General features: G+C 42.5%; 1 protein-coding gene across 2 annotated transcripts in view; it reads left to right on the top strand.

Moving 5' to 3' along the window:
- RPP40 (ribonuclease P/MRP subunit p40) overlaps window positions 1–21,500 on the top strand; it is a 450,868-nt gene that overhangs the window by 179,756 nt on the left and 249,612 nt on the right. For both annotated transcript variants that reach the window (XM_085607195.1, XM_085607196.1), the window contains exon 4: window positions 17,431–17,526. In XM_085607195.1, the coding sequence (XP_085463321.1) occupies window positions 17,431–17,526 (96 nt within the window). The remainder of the gene's footprint in view (window positions 1–17,430; window positions 17,527–21,500) is intronic.

The raw sequence follows: 21,500 nt of genomic DNA, 5'->3' as shown, positions 1-21,500 counted from the left end.
CATATTCTCAGCGACACATCCCAGTCAGTCGCCTTAGCTTTTCGTTTTTACTTTACCTGTCACTAAGGGGTTTTTGGTATTTATCAAAATTTTCAAATATATTTTGAGACCCATAAAGCACAATAATTTGGGACTTCTTAAATTTGTGTGTAAATTGTATGTTCAGTTGTGTTAGTAATATGCTACCGAATCCGATACACCGCTGATATCCTGTAGTAATGCAAATCGACTTTAACCGGAAGCTGTTCTCTGTAACTGCCAACTGTTTGTTGTACTACATGATTTAAATTCGAATGAAGGAAGGAAAGTCTGAACTATCTTTCAGGAATCTTTCTGACATTGCTCTCCTCTTTTGTGTCTCTCTTTTGTGTCTCAGCACACATCTTACTGTCGCAGACCAAGTTAAAGCTATTAACAGACCTCTTCTCTTGGCCAGAAGGAAAGAGTGGGCAGAATCAAGTCCGTGGTTGCCCAAACCGCCCGATCCCTCTTAAAACTCTCTGAGTTTTTGCTCACTAGGTAAGGTATGGGGCTGCCCTCGATAGAGGCATCAGCCTCACACCTATTTCCTTCACCCAGGAGCCCCCAAATTAGTGGTGGTGTGCTCATTAATTCCAAATTAGACATAGTGTTCCGTTTGTTGTCATTCAATAATAGTATGTATGTATGTGGTATTATATGTGCAGACCTATCGAGAAGGCAGCAGCGCCCCTGTACAGGGTCCAAGACGGAGACCTGGTCAGCTGTAATTGGAGGGGCAGCTAGCTGCGAAGCACGAAAATAGACTGTTACACCTTCCTCGTGCAGTGCTCTTTAATTAATTGTGCCATTCCAGATCCTAGGTGAATAGATTGAGAAGGTCTTAGATTGAGAAGGTCTACTACCTTGTTTTTTTCTTTTTGTACTTCTTCACCTCTAATCTGATCTGAGAGTGTCATAGTTGCAGATGTGCAGAGAGTGAAGATAGATGCAGAGCTTGTCAGCCAGATAAACACAACTAATTTGACTGTATTTTGTTACAAAACGCTAAACATCGCCTGATATTTGGTCTCCATAGGAGTTGCATATGTCAAAACCTAGATATATTCATGGGCTACCTTGGAAACCTATGGTAGCTTTCAACATTTTCAAACTAATATTTCAGCGCACAATGGTTGACTATATTACTTTGCAAAGAAAATGTCCCCTTACCAATTTCTCCTGCCTGTAGAGAAGGAAGATCACTGTCTTGTAGTGCCCATACCAAGTGTTAATTGCAAGGTGATCGAAAACATTCAGAATTTGTCCGCAAGCTCTAGAACTTGTTCCCACTACACACTAGTGTGGAGGAGTTTATATTTTTGGAGGGCTGCTTAGAGGCTGAGTATTCTGCTGAGTTTGATTTACTACTAGCTGGTAGCATTCTCAGTTTTTAGAGCCTAGATACGGTTTAGGCCAGAGGCTACACTTTATATATAAAAATTAATAAGTATAGCCCGTTGCCACGAGCTATACGTGAAAGGCCCTGAAACTGAGTTATAGGCCCATGCCCCTGGAGAGGGCCTTTAATAACTCGTATAGCCTGATGCACAAGGGCTATAAGGTTATTAGAACGTTCCACTCACTGCGGGTACAATGTTCCTAATTAAAGAGAAACAAAAAACGAACATTGGATGTTTACAGCAGCAGGCCTGTATTAACCATTATCGACCCTGAGCTACTGAATTATCTTCACCAGAACGCAGAGCACTGCAGTGTTCTAATACATAGTAACTGTTTGCTACAGACTAGAATGCCTTATGTACTGTTACATTGATTAGTACACATTATGGAAGCTCTCTAAGCTTTCCATTTGCATGGGGTACATGAAGCTTGCAGCGTCTGCTTTAACTTTAAATGTCTTATACTGAAAGAGAATAAAGCATCGCAAACAACACCAAATAGTAAGACGGAACTTGGGCAATTTGCAGTAAGGCATAGGCCTGTGTGTCCCAATACTAATTGTAAACATTTTTTCTCTGTAGAAAAAACGGGAGAGGAAAAGGTGACATTTGTCAGTCCAGGTGGCCAAAATATGTAGCAATTTAAAAGCATCAACTTTAAATATTACAATTTCATTGCCCATATCACTGGCACAGTTATTGTGTTACTCGAATCAACTTTGGTGACATTTGCTTCATTTTTCGGTTGTGGATTGGTGTTAGCTAATCCGAACATATTGGGTCTACTCGTGCTCATTTCTGTTATAGATAATGCATACATTTTCCCCCCATTACCCTGTAGTAGTTGCAGTTAGTAGTAAACACAATTTGCTTTATACAGCAAAACCCGACTTGAAGCACTGGTGGAGATTTACACCTCTGCCTGAGTGTACCGTCATGCTTTTTCTTTTTACAAATATTTCCAGATGTGCGCATGGAAAGGTATGCCAGGCTCAGGTTTCCAGGCATACTTGTTGGAATGCTGTTGGACTTTTTAATTTTTTTAATTTTTATGGAATCCTATTACCCTTGTGCACAGTTTTCCACAGTGGAGAATTTGCAGGCATGCTCCTTAATGGAAGTATGAACATGAGGAAAAGGGGTTGGCTGTTCCGAAATGGAAAGAGAAAGGTTGCAGTATGTAAAGTGAGGGTGTCTTCCTTATTAGGAAGCGTTGCCCACACACACCCATGTGGGTCTCATGCTTCATCATCGGGCTTTTGCTCCTCTTGGGACTGGTACTGCAATGCCCCACAGGCTCCGCAAGAGGGCTTGTGATGGAGAGCGACCCCCTGACCATCACAACAACGGCGGCGACCGACCCAACATGGCCGCCGTCTTCGAACCCGGAAGTACAGTCAGCGGACTAGTTGCCTCTCCGGAAGAGGCGGGTGTTTCTGCTATAAGTGGCCGGCCGGAGTGGACGAGAGATCGAGAGGCGGAGGAATCGAGACTTGAGGCGGAAGAAGAGTGGAGAGCGAACGGTGACCAGGAAGAAGAGTGGAGAGCGAACGGCGACCAGGAAGAAGAGTGGAGAACGAACGGCGACCAGGAGGAAGAGTGGAGCGCGGGCGGCGAGGAGAGTGGAAACCCAGGACGGAGCGTTGAAAAGTGGAGAGCGAACGACGGGAAGGAGAAGGACGACGACAGCTCGAGGAGCACTGCCCCTGAGACCGCTGTTCTCCCAGGAAGTAAGGAGACTGGGTCTCCCATCACCACGGCCCCGGGGGAGGATCGTGGCAGCAGGCAAGTGCCGAGCGGGTATTCGGGATTCTTTAGTGGGCTGTGGGGACGCATGAGGGGCACCCACGGACAGTCACCTACTATCCCTTCACCTTATGCACCCAAACACGGACGATAGGGCCCTGGTGACGGGCGGCACTACCTTCTCCCCCCCCCCCCTTTCCTTTAAAGCAGTATCCAGACTGTGCTGTAGTCTAAAGCCTGGTTTCTTTTTCTTTCCTTTATCCCTCCCGTTACGTGCCTAAAACCACGAGCATCTGTGTGAAGATACTGGGGAACCAGAAGAGGCCCGAGTGACAAAACCAGCCAGAGGGACTCTAGCGTCAAGGAGACCTTGCAGAGTTAACTACCTATGTGATGTCAACATATGAACCCTAAGAAATAAAAGAACGCCAAACCAGCAACTTACTTGTGTGAATAGTACTTGCCCGAAGGAGGGGTTTAGAGGGTGAGGTAACTCCCCACGAGGGAAAGACCACAGGGCTGTTTGGCAGAGATCTTTTTGTTTTAGCTTTAAAGCCCCTTTCTTTATTTCCTGCAGAACCATGAACATTAGATAAGGAAGGAGTTCCCACGTTATCACTTCATAGATCTCCTCTTTATCTATGTAGACCAAGACTTTTTATTGTAAAATTAGCGGCGTCTCATCTCCATTTTTTTCCACTCTAAGGTGACCATGTCAATCCCTCTCTCGTATACAATAGAGAACAGGACATGACACCTTTGACTCTCAGTAGCCCAAAACATATGATTCTACTATCGAATATAGCTCAGAGTACACCAGCCACAGACCCTTTGTCAAAATAAATTATCTTTAAAGACCTGTTTTTCAGACGACTGGTGCATCTGGAAGACACCCATACACTTTACATGTGCAATATCTGTGTCGGTGATCAGAGCCTCACAACAGAAAGAATACACAGTTCTAAACAGAAGGGACACACTAGGCCAAGATGGCCGCCCTTGCTCAGTTACATCATCACAGATGATTCTCACATTCTCTGCTATTTTCTAACTTCTCTAAACGGGCGGCTATGACATCTGACCAACATACACACATTTTCCATGCCAGACACTTGTATCAACAATCGGCGCCTCCTGGTATGACTGCAAAACAGAACAAACAACACACTTCCGAATAGATGTCAAACACTAGACTAAGATGGCTGCCCCCACCCAGACGGTCGGCTCGTGAGGCTTGTCTTGATCAGCACCATGTGACCGACGACCTGGTCATGAAGCGGAGACAAAGCGCTTCACCTGGGGGTGAATCGCTGCAAAAAACTGCTACCCCTCGACCACACATTTGAAAGACGTCGCGTTAATGTTCAACTATTTGATCTTTACGTATTACTGTTAACCTTAGAAACTGTGTAACAGATGTGTGCTGAGCCAGTTTGCTTTTTGTGTTTTTGGCTTTCCAATTAGAGGGGACGTAGGAAGGTCACGTTCCCGGCTCTTAGCACCACATTCCGATTTTAACTACTATATACTAGACTGTCTGGTGCAGGTCTCTAGTGCCTTGACCTCCTTTTTAGGTCTCGCGCCTAGCGTTGCAGTGCGCAGCACTGCTAGCGCAGCGCGAGACTTCTTGTAGGGGCTTCAGAAAGCTGACCACACGCTCGTGCGTGTATCGTTGCAGGCTATTGGGCGTTGCGTGCGTCTTTCTAACAAAGACAGCACACAATTGGGCAAATGCGGGAGCATGTCCTGCATTTGCCCCGCCCATGGCCTATTGGTGTCTGTTACCCGCACGGCCGACATCTGTTTTGCATTATCGTCCCCTATAATGCAAAACAGATGTCTTGCTGTGGCGCGCGCGCACCACTTGCGTGCTTGTTTTCGGTGTGACGGTTTTAGCAACTTTGTAATGGTTGCACCATGCAGGTTTCATCAGCCGCCCCTGGAAGAGAGACTCTGATACCGTGGGGCTGCGGCAGTGATTCCGGTATGAGATAATCCTGGGAGGGGACAGCCGCAGACATACTCCTGCTGAAACCCAAGCCGCCCTGCTCACCTGAACAATGCAGTCACCTAGGCGGCTCCGGAGGGCTCCCTCTTTTCCGCTCGCGGGCCCTGACAGAACACCCAGTATGGAAGCTACAGTGCAGCCTGACGTAGTTCTTCAGTGATTGTGGAGTTTACGACCAGGAAGCATTTTTAACAATCCGTGAGGGAGTTTAGGGATCCTTAATATTCCAAGGATGGTGAGATTACAAGCTGCCATTCAAGAGGTTTGCCAAGAGCGCCCAGCGGATTAATGCATCTGCTGCAGAATCAGGCCGCCAAACTAAAATAGCTTCGCGATATAAAATGTCAAGTCATTAAACCTTCCACTGGAAAAACAAAGAAACGGGCAATAACATGAAATAGTGTATGAACTCTCAAAGATCAGCTAGGCCTGTGGATTCAGATTATTTGGGACTGATTTAGGCTTTCATGCTCTAAAAGTCGATAACATGCATACTGTCACATTGCAATAGTAGTACACTTTAAGTTCCACCGCCTGGAATCCGCCAGACTGTTGCAGGAACCGCTAAATAGACAAACTGGCAGAGTATCTGGGAGGGGTTTAGTTAATTTAAAAGAAGATATACAATATTTCTCTTACCTAAAAGAAAGATGCATGCGGTAGTGGCCGATACAAATACAGTAGAGGGCATGGCAGATGCCAACACCTCCCGGTTTACAGAGTCTTTTCTGTCTTTTTTGCTGTCAATTTGGGTTTGCTCGGTTGTTGCGCCCTTCTCTCGTCAGGAGATAACAACCAGCACTCCCGGTGCAGAGGTCACGGCGCACCCCTCACTACCGGGTGTGCTCACGTCTGTTATGTGTCTAGTGGCATTCTTTGCAATGCAGCTCCAGAGGCCTTTCCTCTGCCCCCTCAAACAGGGGTTCTGTATTGTGTCAACTTGATCTCAGACCAGTCATTTGATGTAATGTTTACCCACGGGTTGTGTGAACAGACAGGAGTTATAAAAGGTGACCTATTACAGGCCTTTGGGGCCTAAACCATGATAGCGCGTCATAAAAAATGAAAATCTACGCACCGGCACCAAAATAAAAGTGTCATCCATCAGCGAATAAGGTAGCTAACAAGCATTGGCATAGCCAATAGGTCTAGTCTTTGGGACCTTGTAAGTGTTTAGCCATGCAACACTTGATGTTGTTGCACCAAAGATATTGTGCTGGATAACTAAACACTTATAAGGTCCCAAAGGCGAGCCCTATTGGCTATGACAATGCTTGTTCTTGTTGTACTGCTAATTATATATTTCAGTTTATACAGCAGTAATTATGCGGTCCGCTGCCTTGGCCTAAGGCACTTGAAGGCCTGTTGATTTGGGTAAGGAATGTCCCTACCCTTAACAGGGTGAAATTATTGGGTGCATGAGTGTCTGATATTACAGATGTATTCGCTATGTGTTTTCTCTCTATGTTTAGCAACAATTCTATTTTAATCATGGTTGTTTCACTTATCTGCACGGGCAGTGTTGGTACCCACCACAAAGGACCTATGCTTTGTTACCCTAGCACGGCATGATACAGTAGACTTATACTGCCTGAGAATAACTGTCCTATGGCCCTTAAAGGAATTCTCAATCATAAACCACTAAATACTTGTGTAAATACTTTCTCTTGTTTCTTTTCTTTTATTGTAGGTTACAATGTGAGATCTCAATAGGGTGATCAACCCTTAGGTACTATTGACCTTTGTTTCACCACTAGAGATTCTTAGACATACCCCATTTTTTAAGTCACACACCCCGTCCTGAGTATAGGTAGAGTAATGTAAGTTCCTTGGTCCTGAAGAAACGCCATGGATCCCTCCTGGACCAGTAAAGTGTGAAACATGCCGACCTAACCTTACAAACACTATACACTAGATTGTCACGCTTCGTAACATTGCCCTGACAATCTACACCTATCCAATGTTATTCCTGCCAAGGGTACCGCTAATTAAATATACCTCTGGGTACACCTTAGATAGTTTTAAGACCACCTTTTCTCACCGTATCCATCACTAAAATCCCCACACACCGGAACGCATCATCACTGCTAAAACAAAAAGATCTCCACCAAACAACCCTTGGAGCTTTGCAGTCCCAGCCCCATGAGAAGCAAAAGCCCGATGATGAAGCATGATACCCACATGAGTGTGTGAGGGCAAAACTTCCTAATAAGGAAGACCCCCTCACTTTACATACTCCAACCTTTCACTTTCCATATGGGAGCAGCCACCCCCTTTTGTTCATATTGATATTGGTATGCTTCTCTTTAACATAAATTGCTCTTTATTTAAATTGTACTTTGCCAAAATTCCAAGTAGTGGGCCTAGTTTCTTCTGTTTGCCTTTGTTTAGTCTGAAAAAGAATTAAATCATTTTGATCTTTGAGACTTTTTTTTTTTTTACAGAGTTTTATATAGCGCGAACTTGACCCGAATCGGGTATCAGAGCGCCTTACATAGCACCAGTTACGTTACATGAGGACACACATTCATTTTTGTTAGGCACGGGAAGATTAAGTGATTTGCCCAGATTCACAGGATGTTCAGCGTCATTGCCTAGACTAAACCCCAGTTCCCCAGATTCGAGGTCGACCGCCCTAGCCGTTAGTCTAACTCCTCCAAGTCTGGAAAGACTTGTCTGTCAATAATCATCATGCAGATCTATGTCCCTTGAAGGGCTAAGAAATTTGAATCATTTTTGACAACCATACTGTTAATTATACAGAGGATAAAGCTATTCGAATGTGAACTTCGAATGGGAATACATTATGCCAATTTTTGGGATGAGACTACCCCCTCCATGGTCTAACCCTACCCTGATTTATTTCTGTTACAGTTTTATATTAAAGTTCAAAAGGTAACTTTATTGGTATAAAGGAAAAAACAAAAAATAAAGGTACCGATGCATATTTCACAATGTTACGGTCAAATCAGTACAATGGAATGTATTACAACAGAGAGGAACAAATGAAATGGATTGGTAATTACAATCATGGAGAACAAAATAGAATAATTGGAGCATCATAAAAAAAAAACATTTAGGAACACATAGACTAGGAACGTATAAGGGAATCAAGGGGGTTTAAGAACTTCTTGCTGAGATGGTTTCAAATGGGTATGACGTCTGGCACACATATCAAGGTACAATGTAACAGGAGACCACAAATCCAGACGTTTCGGTGCCCGATGTAAAGGATAAACAAAAGAGGTATCTAATCTATGATTATGTCAAACAGCGTACCGCCATGCTCTGTAGGAAATGTTTGTGAAATCTTTCCAGTTAACAGTAATTTGCTGGAAAGCAACTGCAAGCAATAAATCAATAATTTTAACATTGAGTGTAACTTTCTCCTAACAAGATGAGAGACTACCTAAGAAAACATGGATAATAGAGAAATAAATATCGGTTCCAAAAATTAAGTTAACTTGAGACCATACCTGTTCCCAGAAATTGTATACAAAGGGGCATAAGAATAACGTGTGTGCGTGTGTAATAAATCTGCATTTGGAGAAGAACATGTCCAGCAAATATCTTGTAAATTCGTAAATCTTTTACTTAGAGCATTCGGTGTGAATAAAAGTCTATTCTAAACAAAGAATAACGTTTGTACTATGTTAGCTGCTCTAGAGGATTTACGCATCTTAATCCACAAACTGTTCCATAAAGACACTGGCCAGGATAATTCGAAATCTCTTTCCCATGCTGCTTCTATTTTGGATTTCTTTCTGGTGTTACTTGTATTCTGTAAATAGCTATAAATAGTGGAGGCTTTAGGGATGGTTTTTAACAAAATGTGAAGATGTGAGGAGGGTCCAGAAGTGATGGAAGTAGTAGGAATGGCAGATATCGGAGTATAATTATCCATTACTACTTTCTTAAGTAAATTGTATTTATGTATAAATGTGGGCGGCAAACCAAATAATTGCCTGAGTGAAGAAAAAGGCAAGAAATCTAAGTTAGAAAATAGCTGATGGATCCATATTAAACCTCTTCGCCGCCAAGTTTTCCAATAAAATGGTTTACAATGGATAGTCAAGGTTTTGTTGTGCCAGATGGTTGAATTGAGAAAGGAAGGGACGGTATTGGGTGTGGAAGGAAATGTAGGATCTAGGAGTTTAGAGGTCAGCTTAATTATGGGAGTGGATACGGTCTGTGGTTTGCGTGAGAAAGAAAGGTATTCGGAAAAGGAGAAAGGAGATAAAAAAAGACATTCAACTGTGGTCCAAAGAGGACAGTCATCTGTGGGACTAAGTAGCCAAAGTGAAGCTTGGCGTCAAATAAATGCTTTGTGATATGCCTGGAAGTCAGGAAAGTTGACCCCTCCTTCAGTTTTAGGTCGTGTCAATTTAAGTAGTGACATCCGGGATTTCTTTTTATTTCAGAAGAAGGAAGAGAGGATTGAATTAATTTTCTTAAAGAATTTAATGGGGATAGACACCGGGATATTAGAGATGATATATAATATTATAGGCGACAACATCATTTTTATAGTGTCTAGGCGACCCCACCAGGATAAGTAAAGAGGGTGCCATTTAGTGGTTAAATCTGAAATCTTTTGTATGCATTTATTCATACATAAAGTGACTGTATCAGATATTGAAGAGGTGACATGTAGACCTAAGTATTTTATGTGATTAGGACCTCAAGTAAAGTTAGAAGCGCTAAAATCCGATTTAAAAGTGAACTTGTTTAGGGGTAAAATTTCACACTTCTCTTCATTCAATTTGTATCCAGAAATAAGAGAGTAAGCTTGTACTTCCGCCAAAAAGGCAGGAATCGAATCATTTGGTGTTGATATAAAAAGCAAAATATCATCCGCATAAGCTGCAAGTTTAACTTGGGAATTGGGAGTTTGAAAGCCATGTAAATTTGGGTTTTGACGTAGTTTACAAAGAAAAGGTTCCAATGCCAGGTTAAAAAGGAAAGGGGAAAGTGGGCAGCCTTGACGTACTCTTCTCTGTAAATCAAAAAATAGGGAGACCAACCCATTGGCGCAAACAGCCGCCCGAGGGTTAGAATAGAGAAGAGAAATCAAAGATATATAAATTTAGGGCCGAAGCCAAACCAATGAAGGGGATGAAACAAATAAGTCCACTCAACTCTATCAAACGCCTTTTAGGCATCTAATGCTATCGCCGCTAGGGAGTAATTAAGACGAGAGGGCTTAGATAACACATTAAAAAGGAGTCGCGTATTATCAGTAATGAATCTGCCTTTGACAAATCCAGATTGCTCTTTTCCTAATAAATCAGGTAAGTAGGAGTCTAATCAAATGGCCAACGCTTTAGCAAACATTTTATAGTCAATATTGACCAAGGATTTGGGCCTATAGTTTTTACAATGTTTAGAATCCTTGCCAGGCTTAGGGATAAGACAGATATGTGCTTCTGAGAAAGAGCCTGAGGAGCTACCCAGCGTGTTGAAAGAAATAAGTAAGGATTTTAACTTGGGCAATAAAAGTTTAGAGAAATGTTGGTAAAATTCTACAGTGAAACCATCTGGTCCTGGGGCTTTATCTTTTTGAAGACGTTGCAGAGCTGTTAATAATTCCTGACAGGTTAAATCGAGCTCTAGGGAGGAAAAATCAGGTATACTATGTGAAGATTTCTGGATAGTGGAGAAAAAATGGGAAAGAGAAATATTAGAGGGTTGTGTTTCAGAAGTGTATAATGATTTGTAGAAAAGGGAAAACTCATTCAAAATCTCAGCATCTTTAAATTTTAAAACTGATTGAGCATCATAGATAGATTCAATATTTAACTTATTGTGTTTAACTTTTAAATAGTTGGCCAGTATTTTCCCCGCTTTATTCTTACCCCCATAAAATTTCGCACTGGATTTTAACAAATATAATGAAGCATCTTCCGTTGACTTTTTATTGAATTGTAATTTGGCATTTATGAGGGCTGTGAGACATTCTTTCGAAGTTGAGGTGTAATAAGTATGTTCCAAACGCTTAATGTCCTGAAGGAGACCTTTAGTGATCTTGCGGGAAATTTTTCGTTTTGAGGCAACATAGCCTATTATGAAATCCCTTGCTGAGGCCTTGAATGCATCCCATACCATGACATGAGGCATAGATGGGGTTTGATTTAATTTAAAAAACTCGTTAAAGAAGGTAATAAAGGAGGCGGTAAATTTCGGATCTAAGAGGAGGGCATTATTAAAACGCCACCTTCTAGGTCCAATGACCGGAGGAAGGATATCAAGACCAATTGAAACTGGGGCGTGATCTGACAATAGAATAGGGCCAATCTCAGCACTTGTAAGAGTTTGCGAGATATTATGTGATACAAATATATAATCAATTCTTGACTGAGTGTGGTGAGAAGAGGAATAAAAAGTATACTCTCTAGTAGTCGGATTGCAAAGACGCCAGGCATCTACAAGTTTATGTTGAGAGATTGCTTCTACAAAAGACTTGGGTGGTTTGTTAGGAACAAAGGAGACTTTGGAGTTTCTGTCAAGAAACAGATCAAAAATTTGATTACAATCACCTGCTAAGATAAAATTATCTTCTATACAATGTGTAATTTGTTTAGCCAACGTGGGCCAAAAAGAGGGTACACCACCTGTAGGGGCATAGACATTTAAAAGAGAAACAGGAACCCCCTTCAGGGATAATTTGACATTCACCCATCTGCTATCTGTATCTGATTCTTGAGATATAAATGAAAACAAAAGGGACTTACGACATAGTATCATTACTCCATTTCGTCTCCCATCCCCTTGGGAAAAGAAAATCTCCCCTACACATCCTCTTTTTAACTTTATTGACTCTGAGGCCGAGAGATGAGTTTCTTGCAAAAAAACAATATCAGCATCCAATTTAGCTAAGTAAGTCAAAACTCTCTGCCTCTTGATGGGAGAGTGTAAACCCTTAACGTTCCATGTAATCAACTTTGATAACATTAGTAATGATAAAGAAAATGAACCAAAGTTGTCAAACATAAATCAAATTCATTAAGATGAATAAAAAAAATGTGAAATAAGGAAAAGAGATTAAACAGAATAGATGCAATGTTAAAGTAAAGCGAGATAAAGATATCAAGAAACCAGAAAAAAGAACAAGAAAAGAAGATAGGAAGGAGAGAACCACTAGATGAGCAAGAAGAGGACATAAAAATAAGGAAAATGACAATTAGTAGGACAAAAATATCGACAAAAGTGTAAAAATAGAAAGGAATGAACAAACAGAAGACACCATCAGAAAAGAGAATACGAATCAGTACAGCAAAACAAAAAACAAAAAAAGACTACAACTAACGAATCAAAGATAAGACATGAAGGTAACATACCTACAAAAGGAAAGACTCAAAAATAGATGGGAGGGGGGATGAAACCACTTGGAGAAGTTACAAATCCGGGGGCAGCCAAACAGAGGAAGAAGGAGACATCACGATAAAGGATGGTAAAATCTGTGAAGGCGACATGTAAGAAAATAAAGTTAAATAAGAAAGAGGAGAATAGAACAAACATTGAATCAAATATTAATAAAAACAATATCAATGAAGATAAACAAATTTGGGCGAGAAACAGAACTTTGTAGAAACAACAAGTATGAAAGAACAGAATACTATAACAGACGTAACAGAAACTGAGGGACCTGTAAAGAGAAAAGTGTTATCCTGTGTTGGAGGAAGTCGAGGGTCCAGAAAAATCCATGGCACTCGTTTTACAAGAATTAATGAAACTTTGTAGACGCGTTGGATCTTCATACGTCGTAGTCTTGTTATTATACGTAACCTTAAAAAGACAAGGGTGAAAAAGGCCATAACAAGCTCCCCTGGAGCGCAAATCGGCTCTCGTGGCAAGGAAAGCCTTGCACATGTTTGCAGTGGCTTTAGCGTAATCCTGCGTGAAGAATAAAGATGAGCCTGACCATGTTATTCTTGGAGAAGCTTTAACCGCAGTAAGAACCTTCAACAAATCAGTGTAATCCAGGAAATACAAAATGACTCCTCTTGGTCTTTGTGGAGAAGAAACTTGTGATGGAAGACGTCCCAGTCTGTGAGCTCTTTGGATGTTAAGTGAAGTTCCGTCAGGTAGATGTAGAAGCTTAGGAAGAAAAGATTTGAAAAAGGTGATCGGGTCAGATCCTTCAAGACCTTCTCCCAGGCCGTAAATGCGTAGGTTGTTGCGTCTATTACGATTTTCAAGATCCTCAACCTGTTTCTGAAGCGTGCACACCTGGGAATTTAGTTGAGAGACTGTGACACAAGATTCCTTTAAGGAAGCAACAGTGTTCTCAACTGCGGAGACCCTCATATCCATTTGAGCCCAATTCTCTGTGAGAGTTTGCAACTTAGTGTTAGTCTCTTCCATAAAAGGTCGAAGGGCCCTGATCTCCTCAAGCAGAAGCTCCATAGAGACAGGTGAAGCGGACTTGGGCGGTGAGGGAGGATCTTTTTTAAGGCGTTTAGATATTGATTTCCCAAGGGCGCCAGAGGGAGGATCCATACTTGTCTCAAGGCACTGAGATGAAGATGATAGTCTTCAAATCTGGAGAGTTCGGTGAAAATGTTAGAATTTTTTATGAAGATGTGTTTCTTGGAAGAGGGAGGACGAGTCACTCTTATTCTTCCCATAAGACACTGGCCAAAAAAAAGGACTATTCCTCCAATAAAACCACCGAAAGATGAAGAAGGATGCTTCCTGAAAGGACGTGTTGAAATTCGTAAAATGGACGCACAAATACAAGAGTCACAAAATCCTCACCAAAAGTATTATCAGCATGAAGTTATCCTAAAATGCTTAATAATGCCAAACGTTGCCACAATCCTGTGTCAGTACAAGATCAATTGACATATGAAGCCAAATCTCAGGCAGTGATATGAATGGTAGGACGTTGTAAATATTGATAAATATGACTGACCCACAAAATGGCTGCCAAATCTCAGCACCTCAGGATATACAAAAAGTACACAGGAGCGCTGTGCAGCAACAAACCTCAGTGCCAGAAAGAGGAAACAAGCAGAGGATACAGGTGAAAATGCCCTGGGAACATCAGGTAACATATATTGAGAAGTAAACTTGCATCCTGGAGATGAAACGCGATCGTCTTAGATTTTCAAAATGGCGGCCGCGGGAGAACGCGACCGAAGCAAGGCAAGTAATCCAAATTACAAATACTTGCTGAAGTTGTTGAAATGCGCCAAGGACAACATCTTATTCAGCCAGGTTTCATGGACGCAGGACCGCCTTCATGTTTGCCGAGAAACGGGTCAGAAGCGTGACGCTCCGGAATCCGCCGGAGAGCTTCACTCACGGACCGCCGTCTCCATTAGGCGTCAAGCCACGCCCCAACAGTTTTATATTGAACGGACTAAGCCAAGGGAGTTTTGCTTTGTGAGAGATTTTAATATTTTGTAGTGTTTATTGTAAGAAGTGTTATTTGGTAAGTATCATTTTTCAATTTTATTTCATTCAAGTTGGTGATTTAACACCTTCCTAACTGGTGTGAGTGCCATCATCTTCTACAAACGCTGTGTCATTTTGGCGTCCAGAGAATGAAATTTGAAAAGGAGCCACCCCAAACTGATTCCGGGACTTTAGATTGTGAATCTACATATCGTGTCTGGAAAATGAATATAAAGATGGGACCCAATCCATCCACTTTGTTCCAGTTCTAAGTTCTTCTTGACCAAGGAAGGAAGTGTTGCCCAGAGTACTCCAATAACTGCAGTGATCCTGGGCTTGTGGTTGTATGACAGCCAATCTCCCTGAGGTGAGGGGACATCATCTGCAGTTTGTGCAGCTTGCTGGAGAGTCTGTGAGGCTGTCTAGAGAGTAGAGCATTTCAGCCTGCTCAGAGAGAGAACAAGAGTGCCTGAACCTACAGAAGTAGAGTTCCAGTCATGTTCCTGGAATGTGAAGGATCTAGAAGATATGACATGTACCTGGAGTGTAACTGACGCTGACCCGCACTGTGAGGGGTCAGCTGACCCCCATGCATGGTTCATATGGCATACTGCGTGAAGCATCGACAACCACATGCAACAGCATACCATCTCTCATCCTTGCAGCATGACCATAGGGACTTGTTCTTCTGCCGCCTCTATGTGCTGTGCAACCAACAGGGATCAACAACATTGCCATCACAGAGGACCGTTGCAACACCCTTGAGATCATACCATCAATTTCTTCACTAATCTGCATTCCAGCAAACAACTAACCCTGGGCCTGAACTCAAAGACTGTATCTTGAACTTGTAAGGATAAGCCTGCTTGTTCAGAGAATAATGGCTGCCAGCTCAAGATCTGAATGAACTTACCAATAGGTTCCCAATGTGGTTGTTGCTTGTATAGCCTGATAGTGAGATGGCACTTGGGCCTGATTCTGCCTGTGACTTTTTATCTCTAATAATGCACTGAAGGCATTGTAGGCACCATAAGATTTGTGTAGGGACGCTGTTGATGGTGTGAGGAATGTTGTACTGGGCTCTATTCCCATAGATGTGATTGTAGTACCCTTTAGCTTAATACATTTATGTGTGGGATTTCGTTTTGTTATAATACTAAAGTCTTTTTTACAAAAAGAACTAGGCCTGACAATAATTAACTGTGTCTCTTGTTTGAGTATTTCAGTTCCAAGCCTCTGCCCCACTCTCCCTCCCTCAAAAAAAGTATTTGACTGCTCTCCCTCGCTAATCTGAGAATCAAGTTTGGAAAGGATTTACTTGGCCCACTTTGCAGAACTATAGTAGGATCGACCCCAGGACATCAGGGGCAAACCACCCCAACCTCCACAGTTGTGGCCCAGTAGCCCCCGCCTGTCCAGTGACCCCTGAACAGGGTCCGACATTAATATGATATCAGAATTTTTACAGTCATAGCAAAATTAACCCAACAATGTTTGAACCTTTATGTCGACTTGCTGAATGAGGCGGGACGCTTTATCCTTCAAAACAGTGTATTTTTGTACAGAGATATATTGGGTTCTTTCAAATAATCTTTCCTTTATCACCAACAGGTTGATCACATTTCCGTGTCAACCAGTTCATGTAAGGTTTTCCTAGGTAATATTTGAGTGCAGCTGATTAGTATTCACAACCTCTATTTGAGCAGAGATCTGAATTTCTGCCTTAAACAAGGTAATTCCCCTCTATCCATGTCTTGTTTATTTTGGTGCTAATTATCTAAGCAAACACAATTTATTTGGCTTCAATTGCTCATCGGCTTGATTCCTGTATCTTTTACTGCTATGAGGCGCAGGGGAGACTCCACACTGAGGATGTCTCTTTTGATTCTCTTGGATCTGTGGGGGTGGCATTCATTTACCACAGGCATGGCAACATAAAGGAGATATTGATCAGGATTACTGACTAGATTACATTTCCAGAGTAGACCTTTATTCCTTGTAACCTTTTTATTTGAAGGATTGCTTGTAATGGCGCTTTTAGGACAGCCAGTTTGTTCTGCTTTGCCATTGATGTACATTAGTTGGAAAGGGAAGCAAGCTGCATGACTGAATGGGCCAGATATGTGTTTCCAGTTACTCCCACTCCTTAATCCTTGATCCTCTCTTTATTGTGAACATCCATCTTCTTTCCCCAACTAACCTTCAGGCCTGTTGATATGTTGGCAAAATATGTCAGTCTCTGGATGCAGTTCTCAGATGTATCGGAGTAGGTAATTGATGGGCATGTTCAAGCTCTACATGCACCAGGTAAAACCATTTGGGATGGACATGTATACATAGTCTTCCACCTCACTCCGGCCCCTTTTGTAAAAACACATTAAATTCATCCCTGCTTCGTGAGCAAGGTAGCACTAGCTTGTATTAGTTGATGCTAAATGAGAATCTCTAGAGAACTCTGGCTCGTGGTCTATGGCTATGAGCTACTAGGTAAGTACTTTTTCTTCCTTATTTGGCAATGAAATATCACTAAATCACGTAATACCAACGCGTTGTCTTTCCATTTAAAGGTTTTGAAGTCTCTTCCATGTACAAAATACTGACCTGACTTATGCTAAATCTACGTAATTGGCCCATACTTACTTTAAGGATCTATTCTAGTGTAGATTTAAACTCAGATTGGCATCCTCGAATGCTGAATAGATGACGTCTTTATTGCAGATATAGCCCTGACCTGGATAGAAACATCTACCCAGCTACCTCCTCGTAGTTTAAGTTATTAACTGAGTTTTCATTCACTGCTACTCATTGAACTGTGTTTGAGAAATAATGCCATAATTCTTATATTTATTCTTTTAGGGAAACTCATTCTGTCTGTGGACAAGGACACTTTTGAAGAGCTTGGATTAGAGGGTGTGCGATCTCATTATGCTGGTAAAACTCCGATGAAATATGGTAAGTATTATGTACTTAAGTATATTTTTCTTTTGCACTAGCTCCTATGCTAAAAAAGGTTGCTTCCAAGTTGCAGAGTTTACTTATTTGTTGTGTGAATTCTGTTCTGCAAGGATCCCCTTAAATGCCGCAACCTTCCAAATAACTGACTACAATGATCCAAGATCCATTTGAAAAGGAACTGAATAGTTTTGCTCATGTAGCTGAGTTTGATGCACATTTGTCTTTCTTCTCTCTCCTAATAAGGTGTGGCACCACCTGTGAATAGGACTTGTGACTGTCCCTTGTCCTCAATGAGGAGAATAAGGATGTAAATTCTATCCTTGAGATGAGGATACATGAGTAGATGCCTGAACTACCTTGTTGATAAAATTGAATATTACGTTAACTTATTTTAGGCCCATTTGTATGACACATTCCTGTAGTAGCCTGGCTTTGTAGTGCTAAGTCCTAGTAACTTTCAGCCTTTTTTACTGGAATTCCATCACACATTGGAGTCTGATTTGAGTTAAGTTGTATCACCCATGATGTATTTGTGGTTATTTCACTTTTTCCAGTGAACATGACTTCATCATTGGTATGTCAGTGATTTATAGATTTTGATGGATGTGGCTAGAGATCCTACATAATTTGTTGGGTGCGCCAGCTTAGGGATCTGTAGTACGCAAGTGAGGTAACAGGAGATTACAAATCATGATAGTCCCCTGCTGGCCTATACGGAATGTGTGGATGTGTACTGGGAGTTTGGTCTAATGTGTCTTGTATTAGATTGTGCCAGTTAATCGAGTTTTGCTGCTGCAAGCATGCTTATAACCAACTATATATTTCATATGTTTGCTTCGACCGATGTATGTGTGATGATCTGTCTAAATTGTTGTGCTGGGTCTTGTATGTTTTATTTCTTAGGGGCCCATCACAAGGTAGGTATACTTCCAAATTCAGCGGGATAGAGTTCCCAGCCTAAAATGGAATGTTAAGAAATGTGTGACATGTTGTTAAGAAATGTGAGAAATGTTTCCCCACCCTCAAATTTCACCTGTTAAAAGCTAGTGAACAGTGCGATTGGGCACTTAGCTTTACCCCTACATGGCAAGTGAGGAGTCTGCAAAATAGCCTCGCTGGAGATTGTTTCACACTGTTCCTGCCTCTAGCACGTCGAATCTTTCACTAGCACTACTTGACTTACGAAGCATGGTTTTGTCTACGTCGTCCATGTACCTATTAATATACTGTACTGCTGATATTAGAGCTTGTATACGACTCTATGTGCCTCTCCAAGATTGCATATTTTCAACTTGGTTGATTCTCTTAGTTTGTCATAATTTCAATAAACAGATTTGAAACAAAAAAGCTAGTGAAATTTCCAGGTGGAGAAATGTATGAATGAATGAAAATAAATTTATGGAGCCGAACGCATGCTTCACAAGAAGCGCCCTGGCGCTGTACGGACATGCAGAGCAGGACTAAATTGCATCTCTTGAAAAAAGAAAATCTTAAATTGAGCCTTAAACAAACTTTCCTTTGGGACAGAGCAAAGCTAAACTGGTAAAGAATTTCAGATGCAAGGTGCCATGAAGGAAAACGATCTGCTCCCAGCTCTGACTCTATGCACTTTAGGAATGCATAACAGATTTTGATTGACAGAACGTAATGCCCTAACAGAAGATATTTTTAATTTTTTTTCTTGAAGATAGCGAGGGCCGTTATAATGATAAGTCCTCTGAGTAATAATAAGTGCTTTAAATGTAATTCTCAACTTGACCGATAACCAATTAAATCGTTTCAGACCTTGCCGGATAGGCTGCCTTTTAAAGATGTTTAATGACAAGGTGGACAGCTGCATTCTAAACTCGATGGAGCCGATTAACTAATTCCTGAGGGGCTCCAAGATGGAGTACATTGGTGTAGTCCAATCTAGAAGTAATTATGGTGTGCACAGTGTGTTTCTGGGTAGGGAGTGGCAAATATTACAAGGTCTTTGAGAAGTGAGAAACAGGTGGCGATACATAGCCTAGAGCTGAGGTCTAAAAGCTAAGGCCAAGTCCAATTGAACCGCCTGATTCTTAGCAACTGAGGTAGGGGTTGGGGGCCAAAGTCTCATAGAATTAAATGAGGAGGATGCACCAAAGACTAGGATTTCTGATTTAAGTTAATTCAGTTTAAGACAATTACAGTGCATGCAACTGGCAATTTCAGATAGAAAACCATGAAAATAATCAATAAAGGTGTCCTCAATCTGTTGGAATGACAGCATAAACTGTGTCATCTGTGTAACATAACAATGTTAATACCCAGCCTTGGAGGATAGGAGCTAGTGGGGCCATATAGATGTTAAACAAGCTGGGCTGAAAACAGAGCCCCGAGGGACCCCACAGTGCAATTCTCGAACCTGTGAGGCGAACAGCAAAGCAAAACAAAACGCTTAATGCCTGTCTGAGAGATTGGAACAAAGCCAATTCCAGGCTGTGTCCACTATCCCAGCATTCTCCAATCTGCAGGAAGATTTTGTGAGACACCGTATCGAAACAACAGATGCATCTAGTAAAATGACCACTGTTTTTCTACCTAGGTCAAGGTTATATCGAATATCCTCGGTGACCTCCAAAAAGGCAGATTCTGATGGATACATCTGCCAGTGGATTCCTCACCTTGTGAATATCCCCTGCGCCAGCAACGTTCGGAAACTTTTGTAGCAGTCCACGCCGATGAGGTCAAAGACTACGTCACAGAGACACGGCTCCTCTCGCGACTCCGCTGACGTCACCGGCTCCATAAGAAGACCTCGTCGGCGTGATGACGTCAGTTCCCTTTTTTCCGCACCGACGACGCCAACGGATTTCGGGAATCGTTACTAGTGGCATTACTTGTTACTTTGTGTATTTTCTGGAATTTCTCTGTTCTTCTTTGATAATGTCAACGAGGAAGTCTGGTTTCAAGCCTTGCCGAGAATGTGGCAAGCACATGTCTATCACCGACCCGCACGACAATTGTTTTTGGTGTTTGTCTTCAGACCACGATGTGGGAGGTTGCTCAAGCTGTCGTAAAATGAGCTCGAAGGCGCTTAAAGAAAGAGAGGCGAAGCTCTTCATCGCCCGAATGAAGAAGAAGGAAAAAAGAGGAAGAAGGAGGTCTGGAACCAGGTCGATGTCGGCGTCCAAGTCGACTTCGGGGCATGCTTCAAAGAGTAAGAAGCATAAAAAGAAGAGGAGGCATTCTTCGCATCATCATTCCGATAAAGGTTCGGCTTCGAAGACGAAGACGCCTACTCGACGTCGGAGAGAGTCAGTGTCTCCTTCCCCAGTCCCGGCTTCGCCTCCAACTCCTTCTTCTCCGGTGACTTCGCCGGTTCCTGCTGCTTCTCTAGTGCCGGTGTCATCCCCGACGCCGGTTCCATCTCCGGCTCCAGCGAGTCCTCCGGCTCCGTCTCCGACTCCGGTCCCGGATGAGGATTGTCAGGCTCCGGGTGAGACTGTGACGCCGCTTGTTCCACCGTCGGCGCCGGCAGGCCCGAGTCCGGTGTTACCTGACCAGTATCCTGCTTTTTCTGGTCCAGGTCAGGACCCTACGCATTACCTAAATGCTATGTATGGGGTGTTTTCAAGGGCAATGTATAACCCTGGTGCACCTATGGGTCCGATGGCTTTCAATTTGGGAGTGCCGCAGGTCTACCCTCAAGCTCCGTTTATGCCATTCTTTCCAGCGACGCCGTCTTGGCAGCTGCCGGTGCCGAGAACATCGACGCCGCTTCCCTCTTCACCGGTTCCGTCTCGACTTCGTTCGATGCCGGCTGATCCGCGCTCGACGCCACTGCCGGCGCCGTCGGATTCGCACACGGCGCCGCTGACGCCGCCGCAGATCCGGATTCGTTCAAGGAGGGAAGCACAGAGAGTGGTGGATGAGAGACGCTTTCTGTTGGAAGAGGCTGAAGAGGGAGAGTTAGTGGAATCTGATGATGTGTTTGAAGAGTTAAAGGA

The sequence above is a fragment of the Triturus cristatus genome, chromosome 5_2, assembly GCF_964204655.1.
Source record: "Triturus cristatus chromosome 5_2, aTriCri1.1, whole genome shotgun sequence".
In the NCBI taxonomy this organism is placed as follows: domain Eukaryota; kingdom Metazoa; phylum Chordata; class Amphibia; order Caudata; family Salamandridae; genus Triturus; species Triturus cristatus.
Note: the sequence above shows the minus strand (reverse complement) of the source record. Positions and strands in the feature narration are given on the sequence as shown.